Genomic DNA, 16,790 nt, shown 5'->3' with positions numbered 1-16,790 from the left:
ACAATTTCACTTATATGTGTAATCTAAGAAATAAAATAAACAAAACAGAAATAAACTCATAGATATAGAGAACAAACCCATAATTGCCAGATGAGAGGGGATCTTGGGGGCTGGGTGAAAAAGGTGAGGGGATTAAGAAGTACAAATTGGCAATTACAGAATAGTCATGGGGATGTAAAGAGCAGCACAGGGAGTATAGTCACTAACATTGTAATAATGATGTATGGTGTGAGGTAGGTACTAGACTTACTGGGGGGTTCTCCTCATGAGTTATATAAATGTCTAATCAATATGTGGTGCTGAAATGATTATAATATTGAATGTCAATTGTAATTGAAAAATAATAATATTAAAAATGGGTAAAGAATAGTTGAATTACAATGGTACTTACAAACTGATGAGCTTTCCAAGATCTTATTTAATGTAAGCTAAATATCTATGATAGGATTTTTACTACTAATTAACTATAAAATGGGAATTGTGTTCTAAATTTAGAAAATTACCTAAGAAGAATCAAGGTTCTATGACTTTATAGAGGTTGAGAACATTATCTGATATTTTTTCCTCAAGGCTCCTGAATTTAAATTTTAAATCTATGCCAATGATTGGGAGTTAAATGTCCCATAGGATCACTAGGGAATTTAAGTTCTTATTCTACACAGAGTCTTAATTCTTAGGAAGTTCTATTTCTATTCTATGTTACAAATGAAATCATAAGGAAACTGAGAATTTTTCTTGGTTTGTGGTAAAGCTATGTATTAGTAAAAACTCTCACTTTGGGCTTGATTCCAAAAGGCAGTATGCACCTCTTACCTTGTTGATTCTGATAAGAGAATGTTTCAGCTATGACTATTCTATGAATTAACTGCCATCCCCTGTGTCTACTAATTGAAATCTGCTATGTAGATTCTCTAATTTCCATTTAGTAAATGTATAGCTATTATAATAAGATACAGAACTGTTAAACCTCAACTTATCTGCAATGTACTTTAAAAGATAGCCTGAATGATAAAATAAATAAAAACACATTCTCTAGCACTAATCTGATTTTTAGAAGGTAAACCTAACACAGTCATCTATCAGAGTGGACGAAAGATGTTAGAGGACTATTAATCAGAGAGAAGAAGAATGCTAACTTGCAGGGAAAAAAATGCATATCTAAGCACCTTTCCATACTTCCTGGAAATTGCTCGATCCTGGCTCATTTCCCAGCTCTGACATATAAGTTTCATTTAAAAAAATGACAGCTTACTAAAATGAGAAAAACATATTAGTCATTACATAAAAGAGAGGTGATAGATTTTTCTTAAATGTAGGTTTCAGTAAAATATGAATTTATCTGTTTTGAAGAAGAAAAAATGTATTTTCTTGGTTCTGTTACATATTTTTTCTTAGTTCTGTCACATATAGTTAATGGAAAACCAATAACAATTACTTGAAGAATGTAGCTCTCTTTTAAAACATTTACACAAAACAGCAGGGGAGGGAGGTGGGTTTGGCTGGGGTGGGGTAGAGAGGTGGGGAGAAAATGTAGACAACTGTAATTGAACAACAATAAAATAATTGAAAAATTGAAAAAAAAAGTCTTTGATTAAGCAGTAAAAAAAACCCCCAAAACATTTACACAAAACACACGCATCACACAGGAAAGGAATACAACAAAACAAAAAGACAACCCACAGAATGGGAGAACATATTCACTGATACATCTGATAAGGGGTTAATATCCAATATTCACAAAGAACTTACAAAACTCAACACCAAAAAACAAACAACAAAGTTAAAACGTGGGCAAAGGACTCAGATAGACGCTTCTCCAAAAAGGACATACAGATGGCCAATAGACATGAAAAGATGCTCAACATCAGTAATCATCAGAGGATGCAAATTAAAATTACAATGAGATATAATCTCACACCTGTCAGAATGGCTATCATCAATAAATCGACAAACAATAAGTGCTGGCGAGGATGTGGAGAAAGGGGAACCCTTTTGCACTGTTGGTGGGAATGCAGACTGGTGCAGTCACTGTGGAAAACAGTATGGAGATACCTCAAAAAATTAAAAATGGATCTGCCTTTTGACCCAGCAATCCCACTCCTGGGAATATAATGGAAGGAACCGAAAACACTAATTTGAAAAAACGTAAGCACCCCTATGTTCATTGCAGCATTATTTACAGTTGCCAAGATATGGAAGCAGCCCAAGTGTCCATCAATAGATGAGTGTATAAAACGACTATGGGACATTTACACAATGGAATTCTACTTGGTCATAAAAAAGAAGAAAATTTTACCTCGTGTAACATTATGGATAGGTCTGGAGAACATTATGCTAAGTGAAATAAGCCAGTCAGAGAAAGACAAATACCATATGATTTCACTCATACGTGGAATCTAATGAATTGAACTAACAAGCAAAACAGACAGACTCATAGATGGAGAGCAGATGACATCTAGTGGGGGTAGGAGGAGGTGAGGGGATAGAGGGATTGAGCAGAAAGGAAAAAAGACTGGTGCACATGGATGACAGTGTGGTGATTGCTGGGGGGAGGCAGGTAGAAGGGGGCTAAATGGTAATGGAAAAAAAAATACAATAAAGATTAAACTTAAAAAACAAATGCATGAAAGTAGAAGTGTGTGATTTTAAAAATTGCTTTAATGTTGCTTTAAAAGTCACTTATTTTTTAAAAAAGCAATAAGTGAGATCTGAATTTTAATGTTGAGAAAAATGTGAACATAAATGAGCATTAGACTTTAAAATTTAATAAACTATAGATATATATTAAGGATACTTCTATATATGACTGATTTACATACTACTGATGGTTCAATCTGCAATAATTATCATGACTTGTCCTTAGCGAACAAATAATTAAGGTTTTCATCATGTTGGTAGTTACGTAGATATGATGTGTTGGTGAATGGGACTGACTCCATCCTTCAGGTATATCTTTCCCACCTTGCCGTTGAGGATGTAAGAAGGAGGGGGTGGGAGATTTCCCTTCCATATGACTCTATCTCATCTCTGGCCTGTACTTCTCTAGCCCATACATTCACAGGCCTATTTGACAACTCATATTGGCTTATCTTTGCTTATCTCAACGGTACCTCAAACTCAGTGGGTCCAAACTGATTGTTTAACCCCTCACTTCCTCAAAAATAACTTCAACACTTGGCCATCATTTAATGTTCCTTGTTTCAGAAAATGGCACCATCCATGCTGTTAAGCAATCCAGAAAACGATGAGCTATCTTTGATACCTTGGTATGCCTCACCTTCCGTATCCAATATGTAACTCAAACCCTAGTTATTTTACTTGCTCAATATGTCTCAAATCTCTCTAATGTTTTCTAATCCAAGCCGCCTTCACCTCCTGGCTGATGATTGCACTGGCCTGTACTCTGGTTTCCTCTCTTCTGCTCTGCCACTTTCAACCATTCTCCATATTACAGTCTCCTGAACGTTTTCAAACAAACCTGATATTGTCATCCCCTTACCTAAAACCCTTCAATGGCTTCTTACTGTTCTTACTATGGTCTAACCTTCACATTACCACACTGGCCTTCAGCTTCTGAAACCCTTCTCGAAGCACAGGGTCTTTGCATGGCTGTCTCTGCTGCCTGCAAGGCTCTCCCAATGGTCCCTCCACCCGCATCCTTCTGGCTTAATTAATGCCCATGCCTCTTTCCAATCTCAGATTAATGTCTGCAGAAATCCTCCCTGATTCCCTTGATTGGATTAATGCTGACTTATTAAATGTTTTCCTAACATTGTATATAATTATTTCATAAAAATCTCTCTTCTTGATTAGATTGTAAATTTCATATAAGGAGAGTTTGTATATTTAAAACATGGGTTTTTTTTGTGTGTTCGTTGTTCTGTTCCAGTACCTAGCAAAGCTTTTTTCTTTCTATTTGTACTTACCAGTGCTCTGAAAATGTATCCTTTATAATAAAAGTTTCAAAGTTTAGATATACAGTAGTCCCACCTCTTACTCATGGTTTTGCTTTCCATGGTTTCAGTTACCTGTGTTCAACTTTGTTCTGAAAATATTAAATGAAAATCCCAGAAATAAACAACTCATGAGTTTTAAATTTCATGCCATGCTGAATGGTACATTGAAAACTCATAGCCTCCCAATTTGTCCCACCTGGGATGGGAATCATCCCTTTGTCCAGCGTACCCACGGAGCATACGGTAACCCCCCCCCCCCCCCGTTAGTTACTTAGGTGTCTCGGTCACCAGATCCACTGACACGGCGTTGCACTGCTTGTGCCTAAGTAACCCTTATCGCTGCCTAATGCCTAATGCCTTACAGAATCGTGATGCCTACACGTTCACCTCAGCTTATCTCATCACTTAGGCATTGCATCATCTCACAAAATCACAAGAGGAAGGGTGAGGACAGTACATAATATATATATTTTTTGGTGCCCCTTCCAAAAAAATAAGATATATTGAGAGAGGGAGAGACCACATTAACATAACTTTTATTATAGTATATTATTATAAATGTTCTATTTTATTAATAGTTACAGTTATTGCTGTTAATCTGTTACTGTGCCTAATTTTTTAATCACTCTTTATCATAGGGATGTATATACAGGAAAAAACAGTATAGATAGGGCTCAGTACTATCTGTGGTTCCAGGCATCCACTGGGTGTCTTGGAATATATCTTCCATGGATAAGGAGGGACTACTGTGCTGTCTTAAATAACTTGTAGGGTTTTTTGAATAAATTACTGAATTACTGTTAAATGAAAATTTACCTTTTTAAAAAAAGTTATTCAATAGAGTTTATCTCAGTAACAGAATCAACTGTTTGTAAAATGATTTTTGAAAAATATTTTTTGGTTTGTTCTTTCCCCCCACCACTAACTACCAATCATGTCAATTTGTTTGTTTTACATATTGATGGCTCTAAAGTAGTTTTTAGGGAATTAGACAACTGTTTCGCCATGTGACTGTAGTTTGGGGGAAGAATATATACTTCTAGGACTTTGCTTTCTTTCATATAAGCCAAGTCTCTCACTTATACCAAAGTTGTAGTATATGGAATGTTCTATTCCTTGTCTTGTGTTCTTGTCCAGTACCCCAGCTACTCTGTGACAGTGGTCCTGCCTTATTTTCTGTGTCTGACCCTGTATCCTAATCCCCATAACAAGGTTTCTTTTTTGTGCTGTTGAGACTTGGCACCATGACCTTAAATTTCTAACTATTGCCTTTCCTGGTATCATTTCCATAAAAGAACATACAATGTTCATCTACTGTGACTTTATTCTGCGACCTACAGACTGTGTTTTCACTCTTGTTTGTTGCTTGAGCATCCTTTTGTACAACTGACTATGTGTCTGTTTAGTACTTACGAGTCTGTGAGGCCTCTGGGCCTTGGTCAATCCTGTCTTGAACTGTCTTCCAATGAAATGAGTACCTCATATGCTGTCTAGCTCGAGGAACTGGGCTATCATGTAGGATCCTTGCCCAGACAAGTTAAATCATCCATTTATTCATTCATAAGCATTTATTTGGCAGGTTAGGAGATCATCTACAATTTGACAGGCCCTATGACTATAAAGTCAAAGAAGTAATGATCCCTTTCCTTAAAGAATGCAGAGCCTCCAGGAGAAATACATCAACTACATCACAGCACCGTGTCAGGAATGCACAGAGTCCTGGGGAAGCACAAAGGAAGGGGCCTTTGTTCATTCAGACTGGGGAATATGTGAGGGTGAGAAAAGACTTGAATGTGAACCTTGAATAGTTTTTAAGGAAAACTAGGCATTAGCTAAATGGAAAGGATGGGAGAAAGGCATTTCCAGGTAGAAGAAATAGGAGGCTCAGTGTCACAAAGGTACAAAATACCTTGGTGGGTTCTTAGAAATACAGGGGGTTACAGTGTGAATTGCACTTAAAGAGAGGGTGGTGAATGAGGCTGAGGAGATGTGGCAGGAAGCAGACAGTGAAAGACTTTGTGTATTAAACTACAGTTTAACCAATTTTAGTACAGTCAATTCTCATTCACAGTAGCTATGGTTTATAAAGTTGCTGCCAACACTGAATTAGCAAATACTGAACTATTGATCTTAGGTTTCTGCCTGCCTTTGGTCACGTTTCATCAATGGATCAATATATAACTTTGTTTTATGTGTCTTTATATTTAAAGACACCTTATTTAAAATACATTGTTGATTCATCAATATTGAACTTGTGACCAGCATTACTTATAACTTATGTCTGAACAAAGCTTATCTAATGCATATACTTTTCCCATTAGACACATCACAACTTCCTGCACTTTGGAACACTAGACAGCATTTCAGCACTTGGAGACTTTTTTTTTAACAGCAAAATTATTTTTTAAAAAGCTAAAAATGTGGCACTAAATAAGCTGCAAAAAGGAAATCTGTTTGTAGTAAAAGAGCTGAAACAAGCATCATCACCTCATTCATCCTCAGCTAGAAATGTGTTCATTAGGGCAACTCTAAAACTCACTGTTCCATGAACGTCCATCATGGACCATGAGAGCCCCATAAGTATGGATTTTGATGTTACAAATAAATTGTAGGTAGTAAGTGAATGTACAAATTTTACCAACACAGTGACTTAGGGAGACTAAAATCTCAAGAGCCAAAAAGACAAATGAGTGCACCACCTCAGATTCTGAGGGCATTCCTGAGTACACTTCATGTGACTAACATGACTTATCACAGAAAAATGATAAAATGATGAAGTAAATATAGATACATAAATTGTTTAACTTAATTATCTGGCTACACTATAACTTGCCCATGATTTTTCATCTCACCTGTGATACAGACAAAGGGAAAAAAGAACGTTATATTTTGGATTTCAGGTTGGCATGATTCTTTTCTGAGTCACATGATCCATAGAATAATCCAGTTCTTTAATAAATCCTATTTGATTTGCCCTGCTGCCTTTAAGGTATTTACTAATTCGAACAATAAGACTTTTGTAAATGGAATCAAATTGATATTTCTGCATTTATTTAAAAAATACATGATCCTAAGCTGGCCAGGAGGCTTAGTTAGTTAGAACATTGTCCAGTACACCTAAAGGTTGCAGATTTGATCCCTGGTCTGGGCACACACAGCACACGGGAGGCAACCAACTGATGTTTCTCTCTCACATTTATGTTTCTCTCTGTCTCCCTTCCTCTCTCTCTAGAATCAATGGATATATCCTCAGGTGAGGATTAGAAAAAAAGAAATACATGATCCTTTTTAAGATTTTATTTATTTATTTTTAAAGACAGGGAAAGGGAGGAAGACAGAGAGGGAGAGAAACATTGATGTGTGAGAGAGACATCAATCGGTTGCCTCTCCCACACCCCCAACCATGGACCTGGCCCATAACACAGGCTTCTGCTCTGACTGTGAATCATGCCTGTGACCTTTTGGTTTGCAGGGGAATGCCCAACCCACTGAGCCACACCAGTCAGGGCTATGATCCCCCTCTTCTTTTTTTTTTTTGCTTCATTCTTCATTTAGTAGTTTAATTCAATCATTGCAAACATAATTAGTATGGGTCCCTGTCCAATTGTACCTTAGGGTTTTTAGTTCTTAAGGTGAATATGTCTAGAAGATAAAGTATACAGATCTTTGGGGAAAAAAGGAAGAGATGCATCTGGGGACATGACCTTATCCAATGGCTGGGTCTGTCTAGGGCAATAAATTCAATTACTTGATCCCAAATGTAACTCCTTCTCCAAGTATGTTTCCGTGGACTACAGGTGTTATTAAAGAAGATTAAGAGGAGAATCTCATCTGTCAATGAAACACATTCTCCAAGATTAGATATGTTTGAAAACAAAGTAGTACTGTAGATAATATAAAAGAGCAACTAATATTTATATTGTATTATCTTTTAACTATCATTTGCTTGTTATTGTGAATGCACGGTCTGTTTTTGTGATTCTTCTACTTGCATTCCTTGATAAAGTAAGAACGACAAGAATTTAAATGACTAGATAGATTTTGTTGGTGAAGGAGAAATCCACTACTTCCTAATGGTATTTGTTTTATGTGGGGAAAGGGACTCTGTTAACATTACATTAAGGTGGGATAGTAAAACAAAAACAAAGCCAGACAACACTGTTACTGAGAAAATTTGTTTGTCCGGGAAGCCCAACCTGATCAATTTGACACCAAAGAGGCTTTTCTTTACCTGAGTCCCCTACATCTTTGGTTTCGCTCTAGGACGTTGACTTGGAGTGATTCTGAGTGTCCCACTTACTATCGTACATTGAAAATTTAGGATAACATTAAAGTTTTGTATCCATTTTCATGATTCAGTGCCTAAAAACACACCACATCAACCTTCTTAGATTCTTCTTCTAAGAATGTCCTTATCATAGTACAATTTGTTTCTGGATCACAGGCGTGATGTATAGCAAACTCACTTTTGATTTAGACTTCCATTATGGTCCATATTGGTTGATAGGCTGTGTGACAGGACATATTAAACCTCATTCCCAATAGAGGATTTATTTAGATGTTGATAATGTAGATTGAATAATTTCCTTGTAAAATATTGTATATTCACTCATGTTAAAATTTTGATTCCAGAGGAACATTTCCAAATATGTCATTTATAAATATGTCTTAAAATACTGCTCTGATTTCTTCTTCCTTCTCCCAACAAATGCATCATTTATAATTCTTTTCATACAGATAATCATCTAAAGAGCTTTCTGAAAGGTGGCAAAACTAGAAAGCAAATTAGTTTTATGATTTCAAAGAATGAGCTGACTATTCATTTATTGTAATGTTTTCAGACTACTTTAGAACTCTCAAAGGAAGAATAATGGTCCTGTATTGTGCTATAAGGTTTCCTTTATGGACAGAGTAAACCATCTAATCTTGACAGACTCAATTGTTTTTGATTTTCTGCCATGGATATCCATCACAGAGATAGAAGCTGTGATTAATAGCATTTTGTCCCATAACCAAAAGCATTTATAATGTATACCTGGAAAATACTCCAAAATGGAGGGTAACATTAAAGTTTCAAAAAATTTCAACAACTAAAAAATCAATATCAGTTGAGGAGAGAAAGCTATAAATGCACCTTTAGAAGAGATGGAAAATAAATTTTTAGATTTTTATTAATTTTAAGGAGATAGCGGAAGAAAAAGAAAACCTTTCAGAGAATTGATGGGAAATATTTTTCCTATTTTAAAAAGAAAATTATTCCAGGAATTTATTTATCATGTAGGTGTTCAAAACATATAGAAGATTCTCTTAAATCAAATAGATTATTGTAAATGTTTTATTAGTTAAAAAGAACCACTTCCATTTATTTTCTGCCATCAAGCTAAAAATCCTAGAATAGTGGTGGCAGCAATGCAGAGACAGTACTATAGGCTTAGAAAAACAGCGGTACCCCAAACTGATTCTATAGTTCAGTAATTACAGGGAGCCACCCTTCCTTTCCTCATAAATAGAGCCATGAGACAAAAGCACACTTGAGAGGAGAGGTGATGTGCTAGAATGGTCCTAAGGCAGACCTGCAAACAGGTTAGCTTTTGGGAGTATTCTTGCAAAAATTATCAGCTTACAAATTTTCAGCCTAGAAAATTTGCTAGATGGATATATATGGAAAGGTGAAAGAAAATGGAGCTATTATCATAGAGAGCATACATTATCATTCATTAATTCAATTATGCATTTATTTATTCAGTCAACAAATTTTTGAATTGCAGTAACTGGAAAGGCATGGGGGTTAAGTGAGTAAGAAATGACCTCTGCACTCATAGAGCAGAAGAAAATTAACATTTGTTAAGGGGAAACTATGGTCAGATGCTTTATATCTTATATCAACTTTATGAGGTGGATATTTTTACCACTCCTCCTTTTATAGCTGACAAAGCTGAGCCTCACAGGTGTTTAATAAGTTGCTCAAAGTCACACAAATAGTAAGTGGCAGAGTTAGACTTCCAAACCCACTTTGTCTCCATAGCCCATTACACTATGGCACTTGTAACCTAGTTGGGAAGATGGAAACCTACTCAATTACCTGTAATCCAGATAAGAAGCTGTGATAAATACTAGGAGAGAGGTAGATGGGACATGCTATGGGAGCACAGAGAAGGAAGCTGTTCATCTGCTAGTCTGTAGATCACCTCCAGAAAGGCTTCAGAGAGAAGGTGGCATTTGAGCTTGGTCTTGAAGATAAATGCAGAGCAGCATTATAGGTAGAGACATACAAGTGCATTGCAGGTTGAAGAAACAGCTTATAGTTCTGCAGGGCTGGGAAGCTGTTTCTCACACTTGTGTTCATACTGCAGTTTTGAGTTTTAGGATATTTGGCGCCGTATATGAACAAGTCCATGGCCAGCAGTCATTACAACACAGTGAGTCTCATGGGCTCTGGAGTTAGGGTACAGGCTTTGAATCTAGGCTCTGCCACTTCCCAGGTGTGGGACTTGGAAAGTCATTTATGCTTTGTTTGATTAAATGGGGATAAACATCATGAGGCTGTTTTAAGGAGATTATGAGTAGACGTAAACTGCTTAGCAGAGTAGTATATGAGCACATGGCCTGGACTCACTGACTTGGCTGTTAGGAACACTACATCACAGTAATATGCGAGGGTATCTAAAGAGCATTGAGTTATTGCAGGGTTCTCTTGGTTGCTATTTGCACCATGTCATTGTTTGAAGATAACTGACTAAACTCTCCTATATACTCACAAGGCACAGTTTTGATAACATTCTCTTTCTTTTCTACTGGCTTGCTGTTTTGTTAGGCCTCTTCTACTCTCAAAAAAATAATCTTCTTCTATACTGCATTGCAGCACCCACTTGACTTAATGTACAATTTGGCAGATATCACAGAATAATGGGTATGTTTAGTTTAGCAAAAACATATTTTACCCATTCAACTTTCGTAGCACATATGGGGAGGGGTACACAATGTGGCTTAGCCTAGTGATTGTGAACCAACTGTAGAGGGTAGGTTACATTGAGGGTGGTGTGGAGTATACGGGAAGGAAGAGAGTGGTAGAAGTCAGCTGCATCACGGTCAGATTGCAAAGGAACTTGAATGCTATGTTGAAGGGTTGGTCTTGATCCTGCAGAAATGGAGAGCCACGGGAAAAATGACAGTAGGTGAGTGGACTGAACTGTATTCCCCTCAGATCCCCAGGTTGAAGCCCTAACCTCCCAGTGTAACTGTATTTGGAGGTAATAAGGTTAAATTAACTTATCAAAGTGGCGCCCTAATATAAGACCAGTGTCCTTATAATAAGAGAAAGAGATACCACAGCTCTCCTTCTGCCATGTCAGGACACAGGGACAAGGTGGCCATCTACGAGCCAGGCAGGGAGGCTTCATCAGAAACCAACTCTGATGGCACTTTGATCTCAGACTTCCAGCCTCCAGAACTATTAGAAAATAAAATTCTTTTGTTTAGGTCACTTACTCTGTGGTATTTTGTTATGGTAGCCCCAACAGACTAATGTAGTAGGAGAGCAGCATAATTGGATTTGGGATTTAGGAAGAGAACCAGTGCAGTGGAGAATTGCTTTGTATATTCTTTGTCTGGTCACCTCTATACATTCTTTGAAACCAACTCCTTTGAGAAGAGTTCTTGATTTTGAACTCTTGACTTATTGACCTTCAATATGTTCCCATAGTATCACGTGCATACATCTATCATAATAGTGTATCACAGTTCTTGACTTTAATTGGCTATCTCCCCCACTAAGTTGTAAACTCCTTGAGATGAGGAACCACCTCTTATCTTTGCATTTCCAGCATCTAATACAGCACTTTGACAATGAGCAGGTTCTCAGTAAATATCTGTGGAATTAAGCAGTTCATAAGTTTATAGAAGAACCTGAGACAAAGAAACCAGTTCTAAGACTGATGAATAATTGTCCATTAGCAGAACACCCACCTGTAACTCATGCCATATTGTCTTATCTGTTTGACAAAAGATAAAAAAAATTGATAGTAGTTTATCTTTAATCTTTTATTTCTGACCCCTTCCAAAAATGAAATTAAATGAAACTTTAACTCCAAAAGTGCTGAAGAAGTTGATTTTGAATGACTTTTGCCTCACTAAAAATTAGGCTGCTTCCCTCCTTTTAAGTCCTGGCATAAATATAAAGTACCTAATACCCTCTTGAGAGAAGAAAATGCTGACTATTTCTAATTACCTAATTTGTTTGGAGGAATCACCAATAGTCTACAAAGTGAATTAATGTAATCAGCAAACTCAAATGCATTGTTCTGTAATTTATGCAGGATTCCCGATAAGTCTTTCAGAGTTTGCCAATATGTGCTATGATTAAAGATATTTAGGCCAAAGTGAATCCTCTGTCTTTGCCTTTATAGTGCAGAAACAGTCACAGAAATGGAATTTATCCATTAACGAACAAAACATTTCTATAAATCACCGCATTAATTGCTGAGTTAAAGGCTGTGGCTGCGTCATGAAAAGCAAACAAAGGATATTGCAGAAAAGAGACATATTCAGTTGATTCGACACCACCAACGTGTTTAATTTCAGCCCTTCGTGAAAAGGCTTTGGATGACAGACTCATTCCTCCGATCATTTAATTTTGACCTATTCAAATGGTCAATTATATTTAACTTTTCCTGATCTTATAATATTTCTGTTCTTAGAACATTGTGTGTGGTTTGGGGCCTTATTGTGTGGAAAGTATGTGAATCCATTTTTCTCCATTTCCCTTTAATTCTGTTGTTCCTCTATATCCTTGGGCTTCTGCAGAGACTGAGAACAGCCAAAGTTTAATAGAATTTCTTCATCTTCAATTAAAATTCTAATAAAGGTTTTCCATTTGTTCAAGCAAACATACCAGAAATAGAAAATTTTTATATACATATGTTTAAAAAGAATAATTAAGATTATTCAGGAAAGTTTACTGAAAATCAGATGACCTTCTGAAATGTTGGCCTACCTTTTGGAGATACTTTTCTTTCTCCTCAATCTTTAGAGTCTCAGCAATGTCATCTGTAGCCTCTAAAGAAAATAAAGTCAAATTAATCTGAAATAATTTTATGTGATTTTTACAATAATGATTTAAATGATTTTACAATAATATTTATATAAAATTGCATAAAGATGGAAAGTGGGAAGGTAAGCATAAATACATACTGTCTTACACCTTTATAAACCAGATTCATAAACAATAGGAGATGGAATTAATTAGCTATGGCTGTAGGGAACCTCTAATCTTTTTAGAAGGTAAGTGAGCTTGAGTCCAGAGACAAGAAAAGGTCTCTAAAGAGAACATATTTGCAGCATCAGAGATTCCAATTTCCACATTCCTATTCAACATGCTATAGGAATTTAGACATTTTTCTCCAAATAAATAGGGTGGTTCCTGAAGCAAATCAAAAAGTTTTTGATACCTGATTGATATGCAATTCAGAAAGTTATGCCAAAGTGTACGGTTGTATCCTTATGCTTACTATCCATTTTCTGAAGAATCTTGGAATCAGGATGTTGAAAGGAGTAAAACTTGGTACTTACTCTTTTTTTCAAGGAAAGAAGACTGCAAGTAACTTTTCTCTAAAAATTACAAAAGAATAGAAATAATTAGGAAACCATAGCATTAAAAGTATTTAATCTTTTTATACCTATAAAAATTACATAGTAACAGTTTCCATATCTTAGGCCTTACTAAGGTCTTACAGGCCAGGGAACTTGGTTCCTAATGCTGACGCTGCCTTCAACTTTCTCCAGGGATTACATGTTTGAACTTGGTTATGTAAAGAATTATTCTAATAGCCTTTAAGCCAAGATATAACATTTCCCCAGATTATTCCATACCCTTTGTCCAAATAGATGCATTGCCTAAGGGATACTTTGAGGTGTACTTTTAGATGTAACAAAGATTTTGAGTAGAAAGATTGTTGAGAAGTTTTAAGAATTATTTGTATAGGTTTTACACATTTCAAATGAAAGATTCTTATTTTAAAATTAGGTTTGACAGATAATGAATAAAGAAGATGTGATACATATATACAAGGGGATATTAGCCACGAAAAAGAATGAAATCTTGTCATTTGTGACAACAGGGGTGGACCCGGAGGGTATTGCGCTAAGTGAGATAAGTGAGACAAGTCAGACAGAGACAAATACCACGTGACTTCGCTTACATGTGGAATCTAAAACATAAAACAAAAACTACAGAAACCAGCTTCCAGATCCAGAGAACAAACTGATGATTGCCGGACGGGAGGGGGTTAAGGGGATGATGAAAAAGGTGAAGGGGTTGGTAAGTACAAATTACTAGCTATAAAGAATAGTCACAGGATGTAAAGTCCAGCATAGGGAATACAGTCAATAATATTGCAATAAGTGTGTACGATGGGTACTAAACTTATGGGGGGATCACTTCATAAGCTATATAAATGTCTAATCACGATGTTGTACACCTGCAACTAAACTAATATTGAATGTCAACTGTAATTGAAAAAAATTTTTTAAAGGATGTTTGGCAGTTTCTCCTGGGAAGGGCTCTAGTGTCTTCAGTGTTGGTCATGGTGGAGGCAGAAACGATCACCAGGAGGCAGCTACTCACCAGCCGCACTGCTCTTGGAGACCCCGGCCACCGGCAGACGCTGAGTGCTGCCTCCAGACAGCACCAACTGGGATTCATTAGGAGGGTACATTGACGCTGTGATCCAAAATTGCTTGGCCAAGTTTGTGTCCCGTTCTGAAGAGCCGCTGAACACCAGTAATCCCTGGGGACAAATTTCACAGGCCTCCTTTCCACTGCCAAGGCTAGCTCCCGGCCTCGTTTCCATGGCAACTCAGGACGCTTCTACGAGCTCCCCGGCCCCTCTTCCAGCCCCGCCCCTCGGTGAACCGTCAAGCTGGCAACTACCCGCCAGAAGCCCTTAGTTTCCTCCGCACATGTTGGGGGCCATCGCACATTGGTGGGCTCCCCGAGGCCCACTTCTGCAGTGATCACAGGCTTCGAGACCAGCCTTAGTCTTGGAGTCCAGATATGGGAGTCAAAACATCAATTTGGGGGCGTGTCTTGTCTTGTTGGAGTCAGTGGGAAAGCACTTCGGCTCTGTCTCAGTCAGCCTTCTACCTGCCTCCCCCATTCTCCAGCTTCCAAACCCCAAAAGATACGAGTAAAGCTTTCAATCCTTCGCCCCACCGCCCCAATCCCTCTTCCACACCGGATTGCCATTCTGGGTCTGCTTTGGTTGGAGAATTAAATAGAGCAGTTAGCATCCTATTGGGGAGCCAGAGGTCTGAACTGGACGGACAGGAACCCATGCATATGGTTTTTGTTATATCTGCCTTCCCCCCACCAGCCCAATCCTTTAAGACAAATCTTGGGAAAGAAGCCGGATTTATATTACAGCTGCGTGTGGCAGTGGGCCCGCTAAGAGCTGCCTACACTGCAGCAGTCTGAATGATGGCTTAAAAGAAGGGGTACATCTGATAAGTGGAGTCAGTCCTTCCGTGAAAAATATTTTAAGAAAAATTTTGTTAATGCAGTCTTATAAAAATATTAACTACTTATTAAAATATTAACAACTGCTTATGAATAGCTTTCCTGGGAGATTTTATATTAATTGAGGAACAATTTAACCATTTTGGCGAAAGGGAAGTTGTCATTTTTGTGTCAGGAATTGAGATGATCCTCATAATTTAGGAAATGAACACATGCTAATAACCACAGTTTATGATGTTATGGCATTTTATTCCTTCAAAATATTAATAAAGTCTCATAGAAAATATACTTCAAAAGTTGATAATAAATTTATACAATGACAGAGATCAGGTAAGGGAAAAATCTGATTCCCCAATCTATCTGAAGTTTTTCTGGCTAAGAGTCTGAAGAAATACTGAAAAGGTATATATAAAAATACATATTCATGACAAACGTCGTATGTTTAGCAGCTAATAGGTTGACTTTTTTTTTTTTTTTTAGCTGAGCTATTGATAAATAGGCATTGGTTACTATTAGTGTGTTTCAATCCCGCCTCTCCAAACACACTGAGGTGCACAGGCAGCTCATCTGGACGAATTCTCAAATCTTTTTACCTGGCCGTGTGGTTAGTGATTGGTACTATTAGCAATCAGCTAACTACACTGCCTAGTAACTAGACTCACAGAAAACAAGTTTACTTTCGCCACAAACTGCACTCTGAGGTAGGCGCCCCCATACATTGTGACAGGTAGATCGTTGATTCCGCTACAGCTCACGTTGGTTGCTGGGTTAGTGAATGCCCTACTGAAGGATGAAAAGATGCAAAATGAACCACAGCTATACAGCATTAAACGTTACACAGGGGGCTCCTCCCCGCGGTTTAAAAGTCTGTATCTTACAATTAAGCCGTTAACCCCCCATATTTCGCTTCCTTAACACGGGACTGCACAGTCTTGCTGTCGCTCCTGGAGAGGGGCGCAGTTTGAGCGCGTCTGGAAGCAGCAGCACGCCGGGACCGCCCGGGCTTCACCCGCACTGGGACGGCGCGCCGGCTCAGCCCCGCGGGCCCGCAAACTGCTGACGCGGCGGGTCACCGCGCGCAGCTTTCCGCTCCCAGCCGCTCCAGGTGGGCCTTTGGCCGCCGAGGTGGCGTCCTCTCCCCGCGGGGCGGCGGGTGATGCCGTGCCTTGTTTTGATGGCAGTGGAGTTAGTGATTGCAAGGACGAGAGTACAATCAGCTAATTACACTGCCTACAAACCGAGCACCGGGCGCCCGCGGGCGGCAGCTCCCGGACGGTCCGCAGAGCCGACGCGGTGTCCCCAGCCGGCGGGCAGGGTACCGG

General features: G+C 38.1%; 1 protein-coding gene across 2 annotated transcripts in view; it reads right to left on the bottom strand.

The window, feature by feature from the left end:
• Positions 1 to 15,030, bottom strand: part of HOATZ (HOATZ cilia and flagella associated protein) — a 29,374-nt gene extending 14,344 nt beyond the window's left edge. The window contains exons 1-4 of one of the 2 annotated variants that reach the window (XM_053925283.2): positions 14,578 to 15,030; positions 13,524 to 13,562; positions 12,949 to 13,010; positions 9,185 to 11,094 (exon numbers count right to left, since the gene is read on the bottom strand). In XM_053925283.2, the coding sequence (XP_053781258.1) occupies positions 10,981 to 11,094; positions 12,949 to 13,010; positions 13,524 to 13,562; positions 14,578 to 14,803 (441 nt within the window). In that variant the 5' untranslated portion in view covers positions 14,804 to 15,030 and the 3' untranslated portion in view covers positions 9,185 to 10,980. Of the gene's footprint in view, positions 1 to 9,184; positions 11,095 to 12,948; positions 13,011 to 13,523; positions 13,563 to 14,577 lie in introns of those variants that run through there. The other variant, XM_045204116.3, reaches the window with a different exon arrangement.
• Positions 15,031 to 16,790: the final 1,760 nt, after the last annotated feature.

Source organism: Desmodus rotundus, chromosome 5, assembly GCF_022682495.2.
Source record: "Desmodus rotundus isolate HL8 chromosome 5, HLdesRot8A.1, whole genome shotgun sequence".
Taxonomy (NCBI): domain Eukaryota; kingdom Metazoa; phylum Chordata; class Mammalia; order Chiroptera; family Phyllostomidae; genus Desmodus; species Desmodus rotundus.
The sequence above is the reverse complement of the archived record's forward strand: the minus strand, read 5'-3'. Positions and strand labels throughout refer to the sequence as shown.